This window comes from Orcinus orca, chromosome 3 (genome assembly GCF_937001465.1).
Source record: "Orcinus orca chromosome 3, mOrcOrc1.1, whole genome shotgun sequence".
Lineage (NCBI taxonomy): Eukaryota > Metazoa > Chordata > Mammalia > Artiodactyla > Delphinidae > Orcinus > Orcinus orca.
In genome coordinates this window covers 3,742,571-3,763,634 of record NC_064561.1, presented here as the reverse complement: position 1 = coordinate 3,763,634, position 21,064 = coordinate 3,742,571, and the positions used below count along the sequence as shown (strand labels likewise).

The 21,064-nt window shown below is 52.7% G+C and overlaps 1 protein-coding gene across 5 annotated transcripts in view; it reads right to left on the bottom strand.

Annotated features, from left to right (window-relative positions):
- Positions 1 to 1,162: 1,162 nt before the first annotated feature.
- UHRF1 (ubiquitin like with PHD and ring finger domains 1) overlaps positions 1,163 to 21,064 on the bottom strand; it is a 32,822-nt gene continuing 12,920 nt past the window's right edge. For 2 of the 5 annotated variants that reach the window (XM_033400849.2, XM_004277239.3), the window contains exons 5-17: positions 20,082 to 20,297; positions 15,622 to 15,722; positions 15,343 to 15,529; positions 14,671 to 14,794; positions 14,472 to 14,579; positions 14,106 to 14,210; positions 12,947 to 13,053; positions 10,532 to 10,694; positions 10,322 to 10,459; positions 8,297 to 8,438; positions 8,050 to 8,195; positions 6,191 to 6,289; positions 1,163 to 2,685 (exon numbers count right to left, since the gene is read on the bottom strand). In XM_033400849.2, coding sequence (XP_033256740.2) covers positions 2,539 to 2,685; positions 6,191 to 6,289; positions 8,050 to 8,195; positions 8,297 to 8,438; positions 10,322 to 10,459; positions 10,532 to 10,694; positions 12,947 to 13,053; positions 14,106 to 14,210; positions 14,472 to 14,579; positions 14,671 to 14,794; positions 15,343 to 15,529; positions 15,622 to 15,722; positions 20,082 to 20,297 — 1,783 coding nt within the window. In that variant the 3' untranslated portion in view covers positions 1,163 to 2,538. Of the gene's footprint in view, positions 2,686 to 6,190; positions 6,290 to 7,391; positions 7,578 to 8,049; positions 8,196 to 8,296; positions 8,439 to 10,321; positions 10,695 to 12,946; positions 13,054 to 14,105; positions 14,211 to 14,471; positions 14,580 to 14,670; positions 14,795 to 15,342; positions 15,530 to 15,621; positions 15,723 to 20,081; positions 20,298 to 21,064 lie in introns of those variants that run through there. The other 3 variants (XM_033400847.2, XM_033400848.2, XR_004475454.2) reach the window with 2 other exon arrangements.

The window sequence follows — 21,064 nt, the reverse complement described above, 5'->3', positions numbered from 1 at the left end:
AGAACAGTATGGAGGTTCCTTAAAAAACTAAAAATAGAACTACCATATGATCCAGCAATCCCACTACTGGGCATATACCCTGAGAAAACCATAATTCAAAAAAACACGTGCACTCCAATGTTCACAGCAGCACTATTTACAATAGCCAGGGCATGGAAGCAACCTAAATGTCCATTAACAGAGGAATGGATAAAGATGTGGTACATATATACAATGGAATATTACTCAGCCATAAAAAGGAATGAAATTGGGTCATTTGTGGATGGACCTAGAGAATGTCATACAGAGTGAAGTAAGTCAGAAAGAGAAAAGCAAATATCGTATAATAACACACATATGTGGAATCTAGAAAAAGGTACAGATGATCTTATTTGCAAAGCAGAAATGGAGACACAGATGTAGAGAACAAATGTATGGATACCAAGGGGGAAAGGGGTGGGGTGCGAGGAACTGGGAGACTGGGATTGACACATATACGCTATTGATACTATGTATAAAATAGACAAATGATGGGAACATGCTATATAGCACAGGGAACTCTTCCTAATGCACTGTGGTAAATGCGAAGGAAATCCAAAAGGGAGGGGATATCTGTATGTGTGTGGCTGATTCATTTTGTGTGCAGCGGAGGCTAACACACCATTGTAAAGCAACTATACTCCAATAAAAATTAATTAAAAAAATAAAAACAAAAAAACCTTGCCTCATCCTTGGTCTCTGACTCCTGCTGGAAACAGCATTTCAGGTCACTAGCTTCCACACCCCCACGTACCCCCATCTCCCCAGGCCTGCAGAGGGCCCCCTGGGGCCAAGCAGCTCCTTAGTTGATGATTCAGGCTGCTGACACCCACTCAAGGCAGAGCCAGTCTCCTAGTGGGGGACCACAACAGCCTCCGTTTCTTCTAATGTAAATGGGGACAGTGCCACCCACCTTGGTGACACTAAGTGACGTCTGGCTCCAAGCTAGAAGGCCTGGTTTGGCCCCTATGGACCGCTGCACGTCACTTGGACCTTGTGGGCCTCAGTTTTCTCATCTGCAAAGTGGGAACGATGTCACCTGCCTAGTCTGACTCCGGGGTTTTTGTAAGGAGAAAATGTGTTACTAGCTATAAAAGTGCCTGGTGGGCTACAAAGCACTTTGCAAATAGAAGACACAACCAAATTCATCTGTAAAAGGCATTTATTCTGAGAATCTAAAACCTGGACAGAGAATATTGAACTTCATAGAAAAAGCCTACACAGGATTTCGTCGTTTATTCCTAATACATTAACCACCTAATAATAAGGAAAAAAAGAGAAACTTTTAAAACAATATCGCTCCAGTCTGTCTGCAGTTATGTGATTTAAAATATCCCTGTTCTGTTGAGGTATAAGCTGCAAACTTTGGTCAAGTTAGAAACATTAACAAATCATTCCAAAAAACACAAAACTCCCCCCCCCCAAAAAAACACAACCAAACCCTAAGTTATTAGCTTTCTCGGTACATATACAGTAACTACAAAAAAAAATTTCATTTAGAAAGGTTTTTTTTTTTTTTAAAGTTTCCCTCTTGTAATTCCCAATTGGCGAGTTGAAAATTCAACTTCGAGGATCGACAAAAGTCCCATCGTCCCCACTCGCTCACCCGGGGTCTCCAGGGAGGCGCTGGAGGACCACAGTTTGAGATTCTGGTTGGCACTGTCAACAATTCAGTGCTGAGAAAAGAGCCCCGTGTTGAAGAAGGAAGGAGGGACCAAAGGCACTTGAACGTGGCCCCAGGCGTTTGCTTCCGTGGCGTCCAGAGGGGACGTCGCTGGGCCGCCCATCGGCCCCCATGGAGGGGAAGAGTACAGCGGAGGTAGCTTCAGTGTGGCCCCAGCTCTCTGCTCGGGTGGCCGGTGGGGACGCAGAAGCAGCCCAGTGGGGGATGGCTTGGAGGCGGTGGTGGGGGGTTCAACCGGGCCCAACGGGACTTCTTCGCTTTTCCTTTGAACAGCTTTTCCTTTGAACACTTTCCTGCCGGCAATGCAGGGCCAACACCACACCCAGGGCCACCGCCAGGCGGGATTTCACCTCTGGGGGCCTGACCCACCAACCTTGAAAAGATTGTTCTAGGCAGCCCGGCGCCGTCTTGCGAGTCAGCGGCCAGAACAGCTGAGAACCTGATGCTGGGAATTTCAGTGGCCTTCACGCCAAGTTGTTTCTAATTCCATCCTCAGAAGAAAAAACAATTTTTTTTTTTTTTTTTGGTTTTTGGGTTTTTTTTTTTCTGCTGATAAATTGCAGGCTTTTTATTTATTTATTTATTTTTAAAACCAAAGTAAAAACATGGAGAAGTCCGACTTTCTTCCTTCCTTTGAGCCATAATACAAATTCCTGAAAATTTTATAGATTAAAAAAAAAAAACCCAAACCGGGAAGACGAGGCTTTTTTTTTTTTTTAGGGAGTGGAGGAAAAACTACATGTTTAAGTTAAGCTCACTAACAACAAAATGGGGGCCACAGACCCCCCCCGATAACGTTTTTTTAAAAAAAACACACGGCGAGAAGTGCTTGAGGATCACCGTCCGCTCCCGTAGCCAGGGAAGAGCTGGTTGAGGACGGCCTGCAGTGGCTGGTTCACGTGCATGGTGTAGCTCCGGCCCAGGTCATAGCGGCAGGCCGGGCAGCTGAACACCTGGGCCCGGAAGGACCTGTCCAGGCAATCCTGCGGGAGAGCGGGTGGTGAGAGGTGCTCCTGGCCACCCACTGTCCCCCCGGGGCGGTGTCGGCAGCCCAGAGGCCCCTCCTGACCCTCAGTCTCACTTGCCACTGCTGGCTGCCCATCACCAGCCCGGCTGCCCCAGGCTCAAAGACTCCAAGGTCGGGAATTCCCTGGCAGTCCAATGGTTAGGACTCCGCACTTTCACTGCTATGGGAGCGGGTTCAATCCTTGGTCAGGGAACTAAGATCCCACAAGCCGAGCGGTGTGGCAAAAAAAAAAAAAAAAAAAAAAGACTCCAAGGTCATCCCGGCCACCAGGCCCGTGTACCTGCAGGTCACACCACCTGACAGGTCCATGCCCTGGCTCTCTTGTCACCGTGCCTCGGCTCAAGTCCCCTCCTCAGAGGACCCCTCCTCGAAGCCCCTGGAACATCCCCGCCTCACCTCACCCTGTCTGCTTTCAAAACAGTACCTTCCGCCTTCTGGAATCATCTTGTCGACTAACCTGCTGGCGTGTAACACACCAGACACTCCCCAGGATGGGGGCTGTGTCTCCCTGAATCTCCCGGCACCAAGCACAGGACCCAACCCAGAGTAGATGCTCAAGGAACATGTGTCGGTGAGAAGACGGGAGAAGAGGGAGGAAGGAGGGGGTCTGGATGCTGAGCCAGACTTCTGGGTTTGAATCCACTTGTCAACCCAGTGACGCCAGGGGAAGAGCCAGGTGGAGCCCGAGCTGTGAGGCTGACAGGCCCTACCTCCCCGTCGGAGCCACAGGAAGAAGACACCATGGGGAGCGGGCACCTGCACAGGTGCACACACCTGAAGGATGGCGCCAGGCAGCTGGGTGAGGGGCAACACCAAGCTGGTGAAAACCTGCTGCTGCCACGTCATGCTACCGCTGGACGCAGACGGCTGCTTTTGATCCCTATTTTTAAAAAGTCCTGGACTTCCCTGGTGGTCCAGTGGTTAAAAATCCACCTGTCGATGCAGGGGACACGGGTTCGAGTCCTGGTCCGGGAAGATCCCACATGCCGCGGAGCAACTAAGCCAGTGCGCCACAACTACTGAGCCTGTGCTCTAGAGCCCGCGTGCCACAACTATGGAGCCCACGGGCCACAACTACTGAGCCCGCCCTCCTAGAGCCCGTGCTCTGAAACAAAAGAAGCCACTGCAATGAGAAGCCTGTGCACCACAACAAAGAGTAGCCCCAGCTCGCCACAGCTAGAGAAAGTGCAAGCACAGCAATGAAGACCCAGCACAGTCAAAAAAATACAACAAAGACAAAAAAAAATAAACTCCTGTGTTCTTGTCCAATATAAAGTCTACAGCCTAATCCCAGGCACGAGAGGTAGTGCTTTCTGCTCAACACACTAAGACTTGGGTTCAAAATCAGGTTCTGGATCGCTGCACGATTCACAATGGCCAAAAGGTGGAAACACCAAGAGTCCATCCACGGATGATGGCTAAACACAATGTGGTCCATCCACGCGCTGCCACGTGACTCAGCCTTCAAAAGGAAAGAGGTTCTGACACACGTGACAACATGGATGAGCCTGAACACGATGCTCAGTGAGAGAAGCCAGACACAGAAGGACAGACACTGTCTGATTCCACTCATGCAAGGTCCCTAGAGAGTGAGATCCACAGAGACAGGAAGTAGATGGTTAGGGGCCAGGGGCTGGGGGAGGGGCTGGGGAGTGAGTGTTTCATGGGGACAGAGTTTCAGTTTGGGAGGACGAGAAAGTTCTGAAGATGGATGGTGGGGACAGTTGCACAACAATGTGAATGCACTTAATGCCACTGAGCTGTGCACCTAAAAAATAGTTAAAACGGTAAAGGTTATGTTATCTGTATATTACCACAGAAAAAAAATATTTTAATAGAGTAAAAACAAAATCAAATGCTGGGACGTCAGGGTGGAGGGTCAAAGCCACGAACGACAGTCGTGAGGATGCCCAGGACAGACACGCACTCACCAGGGCCACCTCCTTCACACTGGCGGCACAGCAGCCGCAGGTGTGGTGACTCCCTGAGCCGCTCGGCCTGACCTCGCACGCGCCCCGCGTCTCAGTGTCCAACTGCGCGCTGGCCGGGTACACCTCAAAGCCAGAAGGGTGCTGCGATGCCCCTTTCCACGGGGCAAAGGGGCTCAGCACGGTTACAGGCTTTCCAAGGTCACACGGCCAGAAAGGGCAAAGCCGGAGGTCAAAGCCACACTGCCGACCCCGACGATGTGTTCTCACCCCGCCCCGCCAAGCCTCTGAGCCCCCTCGGGCTCCACACGGCCTCAGACACCCAGGGGCATCTCTCCTGGCCACACAGCTGAAGGGCCTCGGTCAGGCCACATGGCACGACTGCTGCCCAAGTGTCCATGTTCTCAGAGTCCATCCCCTGGTCTGATAAGTGACCCGAAGCCCTGGACCAAGACGGCCCCGAGGTGAGAGAGCAGCTCAGAGACCCAGGGTGACCAGGAGGCAGGGACAGTCCCTTCTAAATTACGTGCCTACACTGCCCATGAGTTCCTACTGACCGACTCTGGCCAGAAGGCACTGCAAAGACACCATACACGCAGACCAGCGCTTCCCAAGTTGGGGGACCCCTGGGACCGAGTGGGTGGGGCCTCAGATGCTGCTCAGCCCCCCAGCACTCAGGACACCCCACGGTGTGTTCACTCTGGTGTCGTTCACCCCACGACAGAGAACGATCCGGCCCCAAACGTCAGCACTGCTTGGGGAGAGACCCTGGTCTGGCCCAATCTCAGCCCCTCCCAATCTCTTCTTTCAAAAGCATCAGATCAGGTACTGTTTCCCTCCTAAGGCTGACCACTGGCTGGAACCCTCCAGACCCGCCACCCGGCCCCCCTCCCCTGCCCTTGTCCCCAAGAGGCCCTGGCTACTCCAACATGCCTGTGGGTCTAAGCTTCTGCACAGGTCACTCTGCCTACCTGGGATGCTGCCCCAAGGACCGCCTCAGGTGGCAGGTTAATGCCACCTCCTCCAGGAAGGCTTCCTCCCTGCTCCTCTAGGGGATAAGCGCCTCATGCATCTCCAGCCCAGCCCACTTAGTCATTTAGTATGACCAGATCCCAGGCCAGGACAATAGCCCAACCTCTCCCACACCGGACCTCCAGGCATCTAAGAGGCTGGAGAGGACCAGTGCATGGCCCCCAAGGAAAGTAGGCGCCGACCTGTTGAAGGCACAGCAGAGGGCCGGTGTGGCTGGAGGTTCGGGACGATGGCAGGGTGGGCAGTGGCTGGGCGAGGAGTTTGCGTTGGATTCCGGGGCACCAGGAGGGTGGGGAGCGGGGAGCAGGGAGCGAGTGATGGGCGCCTGTGATTAAGGCTGGGGTGCTACTGTAACCCAGGTCACCTGGAAAAGAGACCCTCAATCCCCTCGAAGGGCCGGGGGCGGGAGGTGCAGAAGCAAAACCAGCAAGCCCAGGTTGGCAGCGTGGGTCCAATCACCCCTCCAGGACCTCCCGTCTGGGGCCCTCAGTGCCCACTCACCTTGCACACGGTGTGCTGGCACACGGTCGTGATCGGGCGGTACACCAACTCCTGGCAACAAATACACTGGAACGCCTCCTCCACTTTGCTTAGGAATTTCTGGAAGCAGAGGAGAGGGTGCATGAGCCCGGCAAAGGCTCAGTTCCCCAGAGTGAACGACCACGACGGGTCCCCAGACTGCCTGCTTAGCCCTCGCCCCGGCCCGAATCTCATCCTGCGGCACCGGAGCACACGCAGGCTGGAGATCAAGACCGCACTCCATGAGCGCTTCTCTCGGCACAGAGCCCAGCCCTGCAACACACGGCACCGCCTGCCTGCCGCCCACTGCTCAGACCCCGGGCTCCAGCAGCGGATGAGACAGAGAAACGCCTGCCTTCTTGGAGCCTGGGGCCCAGCGGGGAAGACCAGAGATTAAGCAGGTGAAAGACAGAAAGGTCACAGCAGTGCTGGGGAAAGGACAGCAGGGAGCCCCAGAAGGAGGGCGGTCAGAGTCCCCCTGTGGAGAAGGTGACCTGTCAGCAGAGAGACCCGAAGGACGTGGGGCGGCTGAATCACAGCCTCCTAAGATGTCCACGTTCGAAGCCCGGGACCTGTGGACGTGTCACCTCATGGGGCAGAGGGGACTTCGCAGGTGGGGTTAAGGCCCTTGAGACAGGGATGACCCTGGATTCCCCGGGGAGCCCAACGTCATCACAGGGTCCTTATAAGAGGGAGGCGGGAGGGTCAGAGGCAGAGAGAGACGGGAGATGCTGCACTGCTGGATACGACAGAGATACGAGGATAGAGGACGGGGCCGAAAGCCAGGGATGAGGTGCCTCCAGAAGCTGGAAAAGGCAGGAACCGATGCTCCCCTGGAGCCTCCGGAAGGACCAGCCCTGCCCACACTTGGATTTTACCCCTAAAAGCTCACTTGTTAGGGCAGCCACAGTGATTTCATGCCGGAGGGAGACTGAGCCGGGAGCGCTGGGGTGGAGGGTACTTCCCCAAAGAGAAACCCACGAGGGCAGAGGCCATGCAATGGCATGACCAGGAGGAAGAGTCCAGAAGGAGAGGACGTCAGCAGTAACGGGCCGCTCGCCCAGGGCTCAGAGGATCTGGGTTTGACCCTGACCGTGAGCCATGGAGAGCCAATCCCCACCAGGCAGGGGCAGCCAGAGGACGCTGAGCCACTCACTTCCAGTGACCCATCAATGTCACTCACCCCACTAAGGCAGGAGGATCAAAAAAAAGACAGCGCCGGTTTGGCGGTTCCTCAGAAATTTGAACACAGAATGACTTCATGATCCGGCAATCCCACTTCTGGGTTTATGCCCAAGAGAACTGAAGACAGGGCCGCAGAGACTTGCCCACCTGTGTTCACAGCAGCACTGTTCACAACAGCCAAAAGCTGGAAGCAACCCAAGTGTCCACTGAGAGATGATGGATAAACAAATTCCATCTGTACAGTGGAATATTACACAGCCTTAAAAAAGGAAGGAGAGTCTGACACCTGCCACAACACGGATGGACCCTGAGGACATGATGCTCAGTGAGAGAAACCAAACACAGAAGGACACACACTGTCTGATTCCACTCATGTGAGGTCCCTAGAGGAGTCGGATCCACTGAGACAGGAAGTAGATGGTGGGGGCCAGGGGCTGGGGGAGGGGCTGGGGAGTCAGCGTTTCATGGGGACAGAGTTTCAGTTTGGGAAGATGAGAAAGTTCTGGAGACAATGGTGGGGATGGTTGCACGACAGGCTTAATGCCACTGAGCTGTGCACTTCAAATAGTTCAGATGGTCAGTTTCATGTTTTCTCTATTTTATCACAACGGAAAGAAAGAGGCCCCCGCCGCCCGGGCGAGGGTAAGGGGGCTCACCGGCCCGTCCTTGAGTGACTTCAGGATCTCCGTCCACAGCTTTGTGTTGCTCTTGTCCTCCTTGATGAGGCTGCTCTGCTGGGTGGTGAGGCTGTAGGGCTCCACCTTGGTCTTCTTGGGTGCCCCTCGCGAGGACCCGTCGCCTCCTGGGACAGAGCAGGGCGGGTGAGGGTGGAGGCCCCCCCACCCCGCCCCCCGAGCACGAGGATGGGGTCCCGAATACGAGGACGGCCGCTGAGACACCCACCAGCCGACTTGCTTTTCCGCTTGCCCTTCCTGGGGGACGCGAAGTCCTCCTCCCCGTCGTCCTCCTTCTCCAGGGCTTCCGTCTTGCTGTTTTCCTTCTCCTTCTCCCTCCTGGCCAGGGCCTCCAGGTAGCCTTCCGGGTACTGTGAGGAGAAGACAGGACGGTCACCCCTACCCGGTCCCCAGCCGGGCCCCAGAGACGGACTCTGTGCTCCCTTGGCCTCAGCTCAGAGGCCTGCACCAACTTAACTCTGGAGCAGTAACTAAGCACAGAAACGCACAGGAACAAACGTTAATGGCACAGCGGCAGTGAGCGAGGTAACGCACGGTAGAGGCCCACCACCAGATCAAGCAAAGAAGACAGTCTTTTTCCTTTTGTTTTATTTTTTGGGTTTTTTTGGCTGTGCCCCACGGCTTGTAGGATAGGATCTTGGTTCCCTGACCAGGGATTGAACCCTCGGCCTCGGCAGTGAAAGCGTCGAGTCCTAACCACTGGACGGCCAGGGAACTCCCAAGACAGTCTTGGTATCTTTCCGTTTCGATAAGAAGTAGGCAAACTTTTCAAGCCAGGGGCCAGGCAGTAAAAGTTTCGGGCTCTGTGGGGACAAAAGCTGGCCCAGCCCCTGTGAGATTGAATGGGCGTGGCTAGGCCCCAGGAAGACTTCGTTTACTCACCACTGGCCCAGGGCCTTAGCTCCACAACCCATTCTGATGGGTCTTGGACTCCTCTGAGCCCCATCAGGCATTATCTAATTAGAAATGGGGTTCTAAGGCACCTACAACCACATCCGATTCTCCAGTGTTTCATCAAGAAACCCTCAAGCTTTTCTAGCAACACAAACTTGCAACGAAGGCCTAAGTTCTAAATAAAACATCCTCCTCTCACCAAACAGTGACATGCCTGACCCATGGCTGGCTCTCACCAGTTCCTCCGCCTCTAAAAGTCCCTGTGTTTGTGACCACCTAGAGGGGTGGGACAGGGAGGGTGGGAGGGAGACGCAAGAGGGAGGAGATATGGGGACATATGTGTATGTATAGCTGATTCACTTTGTTATAAGGCAGAAACTAACACACCATTGTAAAGCAGTTATACTCCAATAAAAATGTTAAAAAATAATAATAATAAATAAATAAATAAAATAATATAAAATACAATTCCCTGTGGAACAACCAGTGTGTTCAAAAGGCAACTCTTTGTGGCCTCCCGGTGGGGGGGCAGGGGGCGGGGCGGGGTAGGTGCTATCAGACTCTCAACAGCAATTAAGATTCCTTAAATAGTCCCACCACGACTTATCAGCTGGAAATCGGATCACCAGGAGGAACAGAAAACACCATAATTATAGTGCAAAAAAGCCGTACTCTGAACGCACTGGGCGAACTCTTGAAGACGGAGGATTCTGCTGCTATAAAGAGGTGAGTGATTGCTCCAGGCGATCAGTCCACCCTATCTTTACATTTAGACCTTGCTCTATTCTATATTTAGACCAATTTTATTGGTTTGTCTGCTTTGGGGGTAGGGAGAGGTGATGGACAGACAGGAGAAAGAGAGATGGGGGACTGCCCTGGAGGTCCAGTGGTTAAGACTCGCCTTTCAATGAAGGGGGCACAGGTTCAATCCCTGGTCAGAGAGATCCTGCATGCTGCAAGGTGCGGTCAAAAAGAAACAAAAAAACAAAGAGACAGGGAAGAGGGGGAGGAGAAGAGGGGACGGGAGGGGACTGGCCAAGAGAGAGGAGACCGGACTCCAGATTGATTTCGGATAAGCTCTTCAAACACAGCTCAGATAAGGAAGGCCAGCTCTCAGCTCTAACATCACAAAGCAAAGACGCAAACCTGCCTGAGCCACCCCTCCCCTATATCCACTGGCTGAAGGACAGGGATGGTACAGCCAGCGAGGTGTCACCAGCTCACAGCCTGGAAATCGTCCGGGATGAGAAAAACCCCAGAGAGCATGGCTCCCCGCTCAGACGCTCCCGGCCCAGGCCCCGGGCACGAGCTCCAGCTGTGAGCACAGGCCTGGACGCACCTGCATGGTCAGCCCCAGCTTCTTGATCCGGTCCTTCCCCTCCTTGGTCCAGGGCCCCGGCTCGACGTCATCCCTGCGCAGGAGGAAGCGCCACACCAGGAAGCCGGACTTGCCCTTCTCGGGCCAGTACCTCACGACCTGTGGGAAGAAGCGCGGGGTCAGTGACCTGGGGGCCAGGGGTGGGGGGCAGGCACGGGGGCCCCCACTCACCTTGTAGATGCCGTCATACCGGTTGCCCTCGATGGGGGCGTACTTGCTGTGCTTGCGGCCCTTGACGTTCCGCACCACCCGGACCGGCTTCCCCGACCGCCAGTCCTTGGCCTCGGCCCCTTTGAGGTCGTTGATGGGGGCAAAGCAGTTCAGAGCCAGCGCCCTGCGGGGAGAGCCGGGCCCACACGCTGGACTGCATCCCCCAGAGAGAGGGGGTCGCGGCGTCCCAAGCCCCCCCCCCCCCCCCCCCCCCCCCGTGAACATGTGACCTTTGGAAAGTCAGTGCTTGCAGATGAAGTCAAGTTCGGAGGCGGTCAGAATGGATTAGGGTGGGCCCTAAACCCAATGACCGGTGTCCTTATAAGGAAAGGGAAACTGAGGGAGTTCCCTGGTGGGAACTCAGCGCTCTCACTCTCGAGAGCCCGGGTTCAATTCCACGTCGGGGAACTAAGATCCCACATCCCACAAGCCACACCGAGACATGGCCCCAAAAAAAAGAAGAAAAAAATTTTTAAATAAATAATTAAAAAATAAAAATTAGGACTTCCCTGGTGGCGCAGTGGTTAAGGATCTGCCTGCCAATTCAGGGAACACGGGTTCGAGCCCTGGTCTGGGAAGATCCCACGTGCTGCAGAGTAACTAAGCCCGTGCGCCACAACTACTGAGCCTGAGCTCTAGAGCCTGCAAGCCACAACTACTGAAGCCTGCGTGCCACAACTACTGAAGCCCGCGCACCTAGAGCCCGTGCTCCGCAACAAGGGAAGCCACCGCAATGAGAAGCCCGCGCACCACAACGAAGAGCAGTCCCTGCTCGCCGCAGCTAGAGAAAGCCCACGCGCAGCAACGAAGACCCAACACAGCCAAAAATAAACAATTTAAAAAATAATAAATAAATAAAAATTAAAACTAAATAAAAAAAGAAAACAGACACACTAGGGGACAGGGCCCCATGAAGACTGAGGCAGGGCTTGGAGAGTCACATCTACAAGCCAAGGGACGCCAAGGAAGGACCCTCCCTGGAGGTTCCAGATGGAGGACGGCCCCGAGACACCTTGACTTTGGACTCTGGGCCTCCGGAATTAGGCAAGAATAAATTCCTGTTGTTCTAAACCACCCAGTTGTGCAGTGTTTTGGTACCAGAGCCACAGGACACTAACACGATGTGGGGGAAGACGTCACCCAGGAGAAAGCAGGTGGCACACAAACGCGGCCTGGGCCGGCAGGCCTGTCCCGACAAGGGGCACAGCAGCCTGGGGTTGGTGGACCGGGGAGGTCAGCTCAGCATCTGATGCAACGCCGCCACCTTCCTCAGGTGAGCAAGAAAGAGAGCTGCCGCCGCACAGCTGTTCTCCCGTGCAGATGGTGGTTGGTAAAGAACGGATTTCTTAGAGTTTTAAGTCCAGACTTTTATCATTGCTCACGAGCAGTTCCTCACACTGTCAAATCTCCTCCGAAAATGAGATTTTTTTTAAATGGCTAGCGAAATTTAAATATTCTACTAGACTAATACGTGCACGAAAATGAACCCTTCCCTCTTTTTTAAAGAAAGATATTTAGGCAAAGAGCTTTCTGGAAAGAAATACCAATTTGTATTTCTCCCAACAGTGGAACGCTAGTCTATGCCTTGGCATTTCTCAACACTGGAGAATTTGGGGCCAACTTTACAGGGTAAATAAATAGTATCTCATCATTAGTTCAATGTGTTATTTCTTTGATCACTAAAGGTGAACAAATTTTCATGGCCACTGTAAATCTGTGTTACTTGGCAGAATGATTTGCACGTCCTTTGCTTTTTTCTGTTAGTTTTTCTTATTGATTTGCAACACAGCTCTTTACATATAAGGGCATAACCATCATCAGGTGTCATGTTTGTGGCAGACTTTTCCCCCAAGAGTCACCTGCCTTTTCATTGTACTTATGGGTTTTATTGGTATAATTTATAATACTTAGGTCATCAAATCTCTGTCTTTTCCTTTGGGCTCTGTGATGCTGTAACCCATCCTGTAATCGAGGCTCAGCAAACTCCTGCCCACCTTGTGGTGTTGCAGATAAAGTTCTGCTGCAACAGAGCTGTCCACACTCTTTTACATGTGCTCTGTGGCTGCTCACGTGCTATGACGGCAGAATTGAGTGGTTGCCACAGAGACCGTGCGGCCCACAAAGCCAAATACGTTTATTATCTGGCCTTTTGGGGGAAAAGTTTGCTTCAGTGCATCTGACTGACTCACAGGTGGACAGAGTAGGGAAGAGATGGACATTCGTGGTCCCTACGTTCCATCACAATCTTAATGGGAATCTAACTTCCTGCACATGAAAGCCCCAAATGGGACCCATCCCCTCCCCTGTGAAGCCACCAGAGGACAAGGCAGACAGACACGTGCTGGTGAAGATATAGGAACACTCGATTCTGCAAACCTGTTGGTGTTGGTGAGTTTCTGATCACAAGACTGCTCTGCAGTCCGCTTGTTACCGGAAAGGTCTCGTCCACCGCTACCTGTGTACGTGAACGAGTTCCCGTGGTCCTGAAACAGATACGGAGGGCAGGCTGAACCCTCCGTACAGAGGAGAGGAGAGACCCACTCAAAACAAACCCACACACACCCGTCAGGATGTCAACCGTCAAAGAACCAGGATGTCAGGATCAACTACCAAAGAAACAGATAATAACAAGTGTCGGTGACAGTGTGGAGAAACTGGAACCCTGTGCACAGCTGGTAGGGATGGAAAATGGTGCAGCTGCTGTGGAAAACAGTATGGAGGTTCCTCAACAAACTAAAAACAGAATCACCATATGATCCGGCAATCACACTTCTTTATACCCAGAAGAACTGAAAACAGGGACTTGAAGAGATTTTTGCAGATCCAGGTTCATAGCATTACTCACAGTAGCTAAAATGTGGAAACAACCCAGGCATCCACTGATGCATGACTGGATGAACAAAAATGTGGTCCGTCCACACACTGGAATATTGTTAAGCCTTAAAAAGGAAGGAGATTCTGGGCTTCCCTGGTGGCGCAGTGGTTGAGAGTCCGCCTGCCGATGCAGGGGACACGGGTTCGTGCCCCGGTCCAGGAAGATCCCACATGCCGCGGAGCGGCTGGGCCCGTGAGCCATGGCCGCTGAGCCTGTGCGTCCGGAGCCTGTGCTCCGCAATGGGAGAGGCCCGCGTACCACAAAAAAAAAAAAAAAAAAAAAGGAAGGAGATTCTGACACATGCTACACCGTGGATGGACCTTGAGGACATGATGCTCAGTGAGATAATCCAGACACAAAAGGACGAATACTGTGATTCCACTCACAGGAGGTCCCTAGAGAATCAGATCCACAGAGACAGGAAGTAGATGGTAAGGACAGGGGCTGGGGGAGGGGATGGAGAGTCAGCGTTTCCTGGGGACAGAGTCTCAGTTTGGGAAGACGAGAAAGTTCTGGAGATGGACCGTGGAGATGGTTGCATGACAGTGTGAACGTGCTTAATGTCACTGAGCGTGCTCTTAAAAATAATTAAGATGGTTAAGTTTTACACTGAGTATTTGCCACAATTACATAAAAACAAGACCAGCTTCCCACACTCACCACGTCGTCCTCATACCCTCCAGCCAGGACCAGGGAGTACGCCCCATCGTTGCTCCGGCCGTGGATGCCTGCCACATGAGGTCGATGGACCCCAGACTCGCTGACCTGTGAACACCACCGAGAAATAAGTGGCACCTCCTGGACCAGCCGCTGCTCGACGGCCCTCTTCGCTCCCGCCTTTGGAGCCAGCGCCTGACTCCTTCCACTGAAAGCATCACTTCTGTTATGAGAACCTCTGCCCCTGAGAGATCGAGTCCTGGCCATGCCAGGGAAGGACCTGGCGTGAATCCCCAGCCTCCTGCCCTTGGGATAGCCCTCCCCAGTGGAGGGGCTCCTGGAAGGCCGGGGCCCGACGTCTGCAGGTACCTGGACTCTGAACCTCCACATGGTGCCCACGGGGATGCCCGGGATGGGGCCAAAGTGGTTGGACGGCACGATGGTGCACTCCTTGGTGCGGCCCACGCACGCCATGCCCTGTCCATTCCAAAACAGAGGGGAGAGCAGCGTGAACGGCCGCAGGGGCGTGGGGGGCGGCAGGGGCGCACGGGGCGCGGGGGCCCCTCACCTTGCCCCAGTCCCGCTGAGAGGACGACGTGGCCGACGCCATCTTCGCCTTCTTCTTACTCTCCTTCAGCTTCTCGCCTGCCTGCACCACCTCGCTGGAGTCGATCCGGCACTCAGGGCAGTACCTGTGACCACAGGGACGTCACCCTCTGCCCGTGGCTGCACGGCCACCTCCTTCCAGCCCCCTGCCGTCCTGTGCATCCAAGACCAGGGCGGCGGCAGGGGGCTGAACTTGAATCCACGAGCGTGACATAAGAAAGCGAGTTCCTCGGTCGCACGGGCCGCATCTGAAGTAGCCGCGTGTGGCGAGTGGCGCCCGTGGTGGACAGTGGACCCTGACCCCCTCCCACTGGTAATGGCAGTGCCTCCCACGGCAAGGCCAAGTCCAGCCGGCACGTGGCAAACTCACAGGGCAGCTCGACGGCACCTGCTCCCTGCCGTGGACTCGGTTTCCCCAACTCCACAGGGAGGGGACGGTGCAAACGACAGCCACTGCCGTTAGCAGATCGGGGTCCTCAGACCACAGCCCAGTGTCACAACCGTCCCCTCCAGCGCTGGGGACACCCGCTGCATTCCTGCCCGCCTTGCCTCCTCCCTGCAGGGAGCCAGGGCCCAGGCCTCGCACCCGCCCCCACCGTCATCGCGGGGTGACCGGCAGCCTCCAGGCACTCACCACTCCTCCTCGGTGGGGATGCTGCTGAGCGGCGGGCACAGGCAGTACGTGTGGAAGGCCATGTCGCACTCGTCGCACAGCAGCTGCTTGTCGGGGTCCTGCTTGCCCCCGCACAGGTGGCAGGCGCACATGCGGCATGGCTTCCGCTCGTCGTCCTTGCAGTGCTTGCAGGAGGGCCCGCTCTTCCCTGGACACGGGAGGATGGGGTCAGCTCGGGCAGGACCCTGCCACACCGGGTGCCCTGCCCGCCCACTGCAGAGGGGCAGGATCGGAACTCACTTCTTGTCGGGTTTTCCACCATGGGGTTCCCCTCGCCAGGGCGCTCAATCTTGAAAACCTCGTCCACAAAGATGATCCGACAGTCGTTGAGAGAATCGTCCCTGCGAGAGACGGGCCGTTAGGACATCCCACGGGGCCAGCCCTGCCCAAGCGCCCGAGAAGACTTCGCCACGTCAACACAGTTCTCAGAGCCTGTGAACAGCTCCGCCTCTAATTGCATCAGAGAAGAGGCTTTTGCAGGGCACTGTGAACTCGAATAGCTACTCCCCTTGCAAATTCAAGTCCTACCAAATCAGGAACAAGGTGAAAACAACAGACAAACCAGAGTTTCATCACGCGATGCATTTGAGAGAATCATTTCTAACTTGCGCGTAGACAAGGCCCAATTAACAAGGCCCAACAGGCAAAAGCAACAAAGTAAGGTCTGATCAAAATACAAAAACTCCTCTAAGTTAAAACGACCCCAGGGATCATCTCACCACCTCCATCAGATCATCCCACCACCTACATCATCGGCAACCATCTAGGGAAAGCAAATGCAAGTCAGGTGTATAATTTCACACTGTCTGAGAACCACATTCAAAAAGTAAAAGCAGATGGAATCAATTTGAGGATGTTTTATGTAACCCAGTGTATACAAAATATCATTTCAACATGTAATGAACATTAAGGAATTATTAACAAGCTAGTTTGCATTCTTTCTCAGCGCTACATCTTTGAAATCCATTGTGCATTTTACACTCACGATGCATCTTAATGTGTCCTGGCCACATTTCAAGGGATAGGCAGCATGTGTGGCTCGTGCCTGTGAAGCTAGATGGGAAGGTGCAGATCTACCCACCAGTTCACAGGAAACACAGGGAAAGAGGAACAGAGCAACAGAGGAAATGACACTGTGAGGATGCTGTTGGGAAATCCAGACTGTGCAGATTCTCTGGGACAAACAACCAGGCTTCCCCAACAAATAAATTAGTCTGCCTGCCAATGCAGGGGACAGGGGTTTGAGCCCTGGTCCTGGAGGATCCCACATGCCACAGAGCAACTAAGCCCGTGCACCACAACTACTGAGCTTCCGCTCTAGAGCCCATGAGCCACAACTACTGAGGCCCACGTGCCTAGAGCCTGTGCTCCACAACAAGAGAGGCCACCACGGTGAGAAGCCCGTGCTCGCCGCAACCAGAGAAAAGCCCATGCGCAGCAGTGAAGACCCAACGCAGCCAAAAATAAAATAAATAAATTTTTCTTAAAAAAAGAGAGAGATATCTGCCAACCTAACTGAAATCCGTGGACGTTACTTAGATCTTAAACAAATAATTTAAAAAAAAGAGTGAGCTAATTGGAAGACTGAACAATGACTGGCTATATGTTAAGAAATTAATTTTTATGTTGTAATAATAGCATTAAACTATGTCCCTTTTTTTAATGTCCCTTTAAAAGAATCATTTTGAAGAAATATACTTGAAAATATTAACAGATACAATGAGTCGACGTTTGGGAGTTACTTCAATGTAACGGTGGTGGTCATAATCTCAGATGAAGGAAAATTAAAAGAATTCATTTCTAGCCAACACACCTTTATAGAATAATGAAGTTCTTCAAATAGATAGGAAATTAAAAAGGAAAGCATCTTGGAGGAAAAAGAAGGAAGAAAGAATAGAAAGAGCAGAAATATGGGTCCATACAATAAATTATGCAGGGCTTCCCTGGTGGCGCAGTGGCTGGGAGTCCGCCTGCCGATGCAGGGGACACAGGTTCGTGCCCCGGTCCAGGAGGATCCCACATGCCGCGGAGCGGCTGGGCCCGTGAGCCATGGCCACTGAGCCTGCGCGTCCGGAGCCTGTGCTCCGCAACGGGAGAGGCCGCAACAGTGAGAGGCCCGCGTACTGCAAAAAGAAAAACAAAAAAACAAAAAAACAAAAAAAATAATTTATGCTCCTTACGGGTTTTCTAAATCATATATGATGATTGAAATAAAAACCATAACACCATCTGATGCTCAAGGCAGTGACTATAAAGGAATGTGAATGGAAGAAAGATTTCCACACTTCCCTCAAAGTGGGAAAAGAGATACTAGTATGTCACACGTTTATATGATAAAATCCAGAGAAACCACTGAGAAAACCGTATAAAGCAATACACTCCAAAAGACCATCAATAAATCAAGACAGAATCCTAAAAAATGCTTACATAACCCACAGGAAGGACAGAAAAAGAGCAACAGGAAAAAGAAACAGAGAAAACAAATAGAAAACAAATAACAAAATGGCAGGCTCAAGCCCTAACATGCTAATAATTACCTTAAATGTAAATGGTCTAAATACAACTGACCCTTGACCAACATGAATTTAAACTGCACGAATCCAGTTATAGGCAGATTTTTTCAATAGTAAATATGGCAGTACCACACAATCCCCAGTCGGTTGAATCCTCAGATGCGGAACCACAGATACAATGGAACCGCAGAGATGGAAGGCAGGCTGTAAGTTAATGCTCAGATTCTTATTAACTGCACAGGGGTCAGCATCTGTAACCCCCGAGTTGTTCAAGGGTCAACAATGTATGCCAAGTGGGACTTCCCTGCTGGTCCAGTAGTTGAGACTCCGGCTTCCACTGCAGGGGGCACAGGTTCGATCCCTGGTCAGGGAACTAGATCCCGCATGCATGCCACAACTAAGAGTCCACACGCCGCAACTAAGAAGTCCGCACGCCACAACTAAACGATCCCGCGTGCCACAACTAAGACCCAGCGCAGCCAAAATAAATAAATAAATGTTTAAAAATAAATAAATAAATGCTTATATCAGACCTACAATAATCTAAGTTGCTACCTCAAAAAAAAAAAAAAAATTACAAAGATGAGACCAGGGAATTCCCTGGCGGTCCGGTCCAGTCCAGTGGTTAGGACTCCGACTTGCACTGCAGGGGGCATGGGTTCAATCCCTGATCGGGAAGCTAAGATCCCACATGCTGCAGCTATAACTAACTAACTACATAAATAAAAATATTTAAAAAAAGAGAGCAGAAATCAAAGAAATGGAAAACAAGAAAACATAAAAAAGAAACCAAACAAAAAGCAGGTTATTTTTAACAATCAAATCACTGTACCAGGACCGAGCCCTGGGCCCTTGCCCCTCAACGCCCCCATCGGTCTCCTCCCTGGTCTCCCTGCGGCTATGCTGCCCCCTACAGTCCATTCCCAGCTCGGCTGCCCGAGTGATGATTCCTAATCATAGGTCGAAGCCTGTGGCTCCAGTGCTTTCAGATCTGATGGCTGCCAGCAACAGAGAATACACACCAGTTCTGCACCACTCCCGGCCATACCCTGAATGCTTCCTTCCTCCCTCTCTCCCTCCACTCCAGCCCACTGGCCTCCTCGCAAGGCCACAAATGCACCAGGAATGGTCCTGCCCCAGGGCCTTTGCACTTGCTGTGCCTATGCTCAGGACACTGTTGCCCCAATAATCATGTCTATATACAATACATACAATGGAGTATTACTCAGCCACCAAAAAAGATGTTCATCATGAAACATGGACGAACCTTGAGAACATTATACTCGGTGAAAAAAGCCTGACACAAAAGGACAAATCCTGTGTGGTCCCACTCATAGGAGATGCCTAGAGTCATCACATCCACAGAGACGGGAAGTAGATGGTGGGGGCCAGGGGCTGGGGGAGGGGCTGGGGAGTCAGTGTTTCCTGGGGACAGAGTTTCAGTTTGGGAAGATGAGAAAGTTCTGGAGATGGATGGTGGGGATGGTTGTCCAGCAATACATATGTACTTAATGCCATCAAGCTGTGCACTTAAAAATGGGTAAGATGGTAAGTTTTCTACACACACAGAGGCAAGGAAGAACAGGGCTCGGCAAACATTTTCTGCAAAGGGCCAGATGGTAAATATTTTCGGCTCTGTGGGCCACACGGTTTGTTTCACAGTTACCCAGCTGTCCTCTTGGTGTCCTCCTAACACTGAGCAGCCACAGTGAATCAGTGAACAGATGGGCGTGGCCTGGTGCCAATAAAACTTTATTTGCCCATCAGGGGCGGGGCCGGCTCTGGCCTGCGGCCAGCAGCCTGCTGATCCCTGATGTGAAGGGCACCTCCATGTGGGTGTGTGTAGTTCGGTGTACGTTCAGGCCTGTTTATGCACAGAGTAGCCCTGGAAGGCGCCGGGAACCATCATGTCTCCAGAAAGAGGAGAACCAGGTGACCAGGGGACAGAAGAGAAGGGAGAATATTAACTGTGTGGCCTTCAGTACTTTCTGGATTTTGCCCCTTTTAGACTTTTCACCTGTTTGCAAAATTCAAAATGACAAACAAAAGAGAACAAGGAAGCTTGAAATCTCTGCCTGGGGCCCAGAGACAGTTCCCTAGGTGGGGTGAGCAGGTGGGGCGTGGAGACCCAGAGAGGAGGCAGAGACCAGGCAGAGGCCAGGCAGAGGCCGGCAGGCACTGACTCACCCAATCCTGACGTTGGCGTGCAGCTCCCGCACCGTCCGGGTCTCACGTTTCCGCAGGATCTCCGCATCGTACCAGAAGCCGCGATCCTTGGGGTTGTCAGGGTTGTAGTTGACCATGACCATCTGGCCCACCTCCAGGTCCTGCCATTTGATGATGTGTCGGGCGCGAGCCCGGACGTTCCGTGAGTTCATCTGCACCACTCCGTTCTCCGGGTAGCTGGGGGAGGGGGGGAAAGCCCCACACTCAGACCCCAGGTGCCAGGGGACCTCACTCCCTTGACGAGAGAGAGAAGCCAGGCGGAGAGGGCCGCCTGGTATACGGGTTTGGGTTGTGCTCATCACAGCAGACTGGAAAGCCCCCTCCCCATGATCTCATTTGCTGGTGTCAAAAACACACAGCTAGGGCTTCCCTGGTGGCGCAGTGGTTGAGAGTCTGCCTACTGATGCAGGGGACGCGGGTTCGTGCCCCGGTCCAGGAAGATCCCACATGCCACGGAGCGGCTGGGCCCGTGAGCCATGGCCACTGAGCCTGCGCGTCCAGAGCCTGTGCTCCGCAACGGGAGAGGCCACAACAGTGAGAGGCCCGCGTACCGCAAAGAAACAAACAAACAAAAACAAAAAAACCAAAAACACACAGCTATAGTGACACATTCCAATTACAGGTGTTGTGGGTTGAACTACATCCTCTAAAAACCTATGTTATGATTCCAACCCCTGGCACCTTGGAGTGGGACCTAATTTGGAAATAGGGTCATTGCAGATATAAGGAGTTCAGATGACATCATAATAGAGTGGCCCTAAACCTAGTGACTGATGTCCTTACAAGAAGAGAGGATGAGACGCAGACAGAGGAGAACGACACAGGAAGAGGAGGCAGAGGCTGGTGGGATGTGGCCACAAGCCAAGGACTGCTGGTCCCACCAGAAGCTGGAAGAGGCAGCAAGGATTCTCCCCTTCAGGTTCCAGAAGATTCACAGCCCTGTT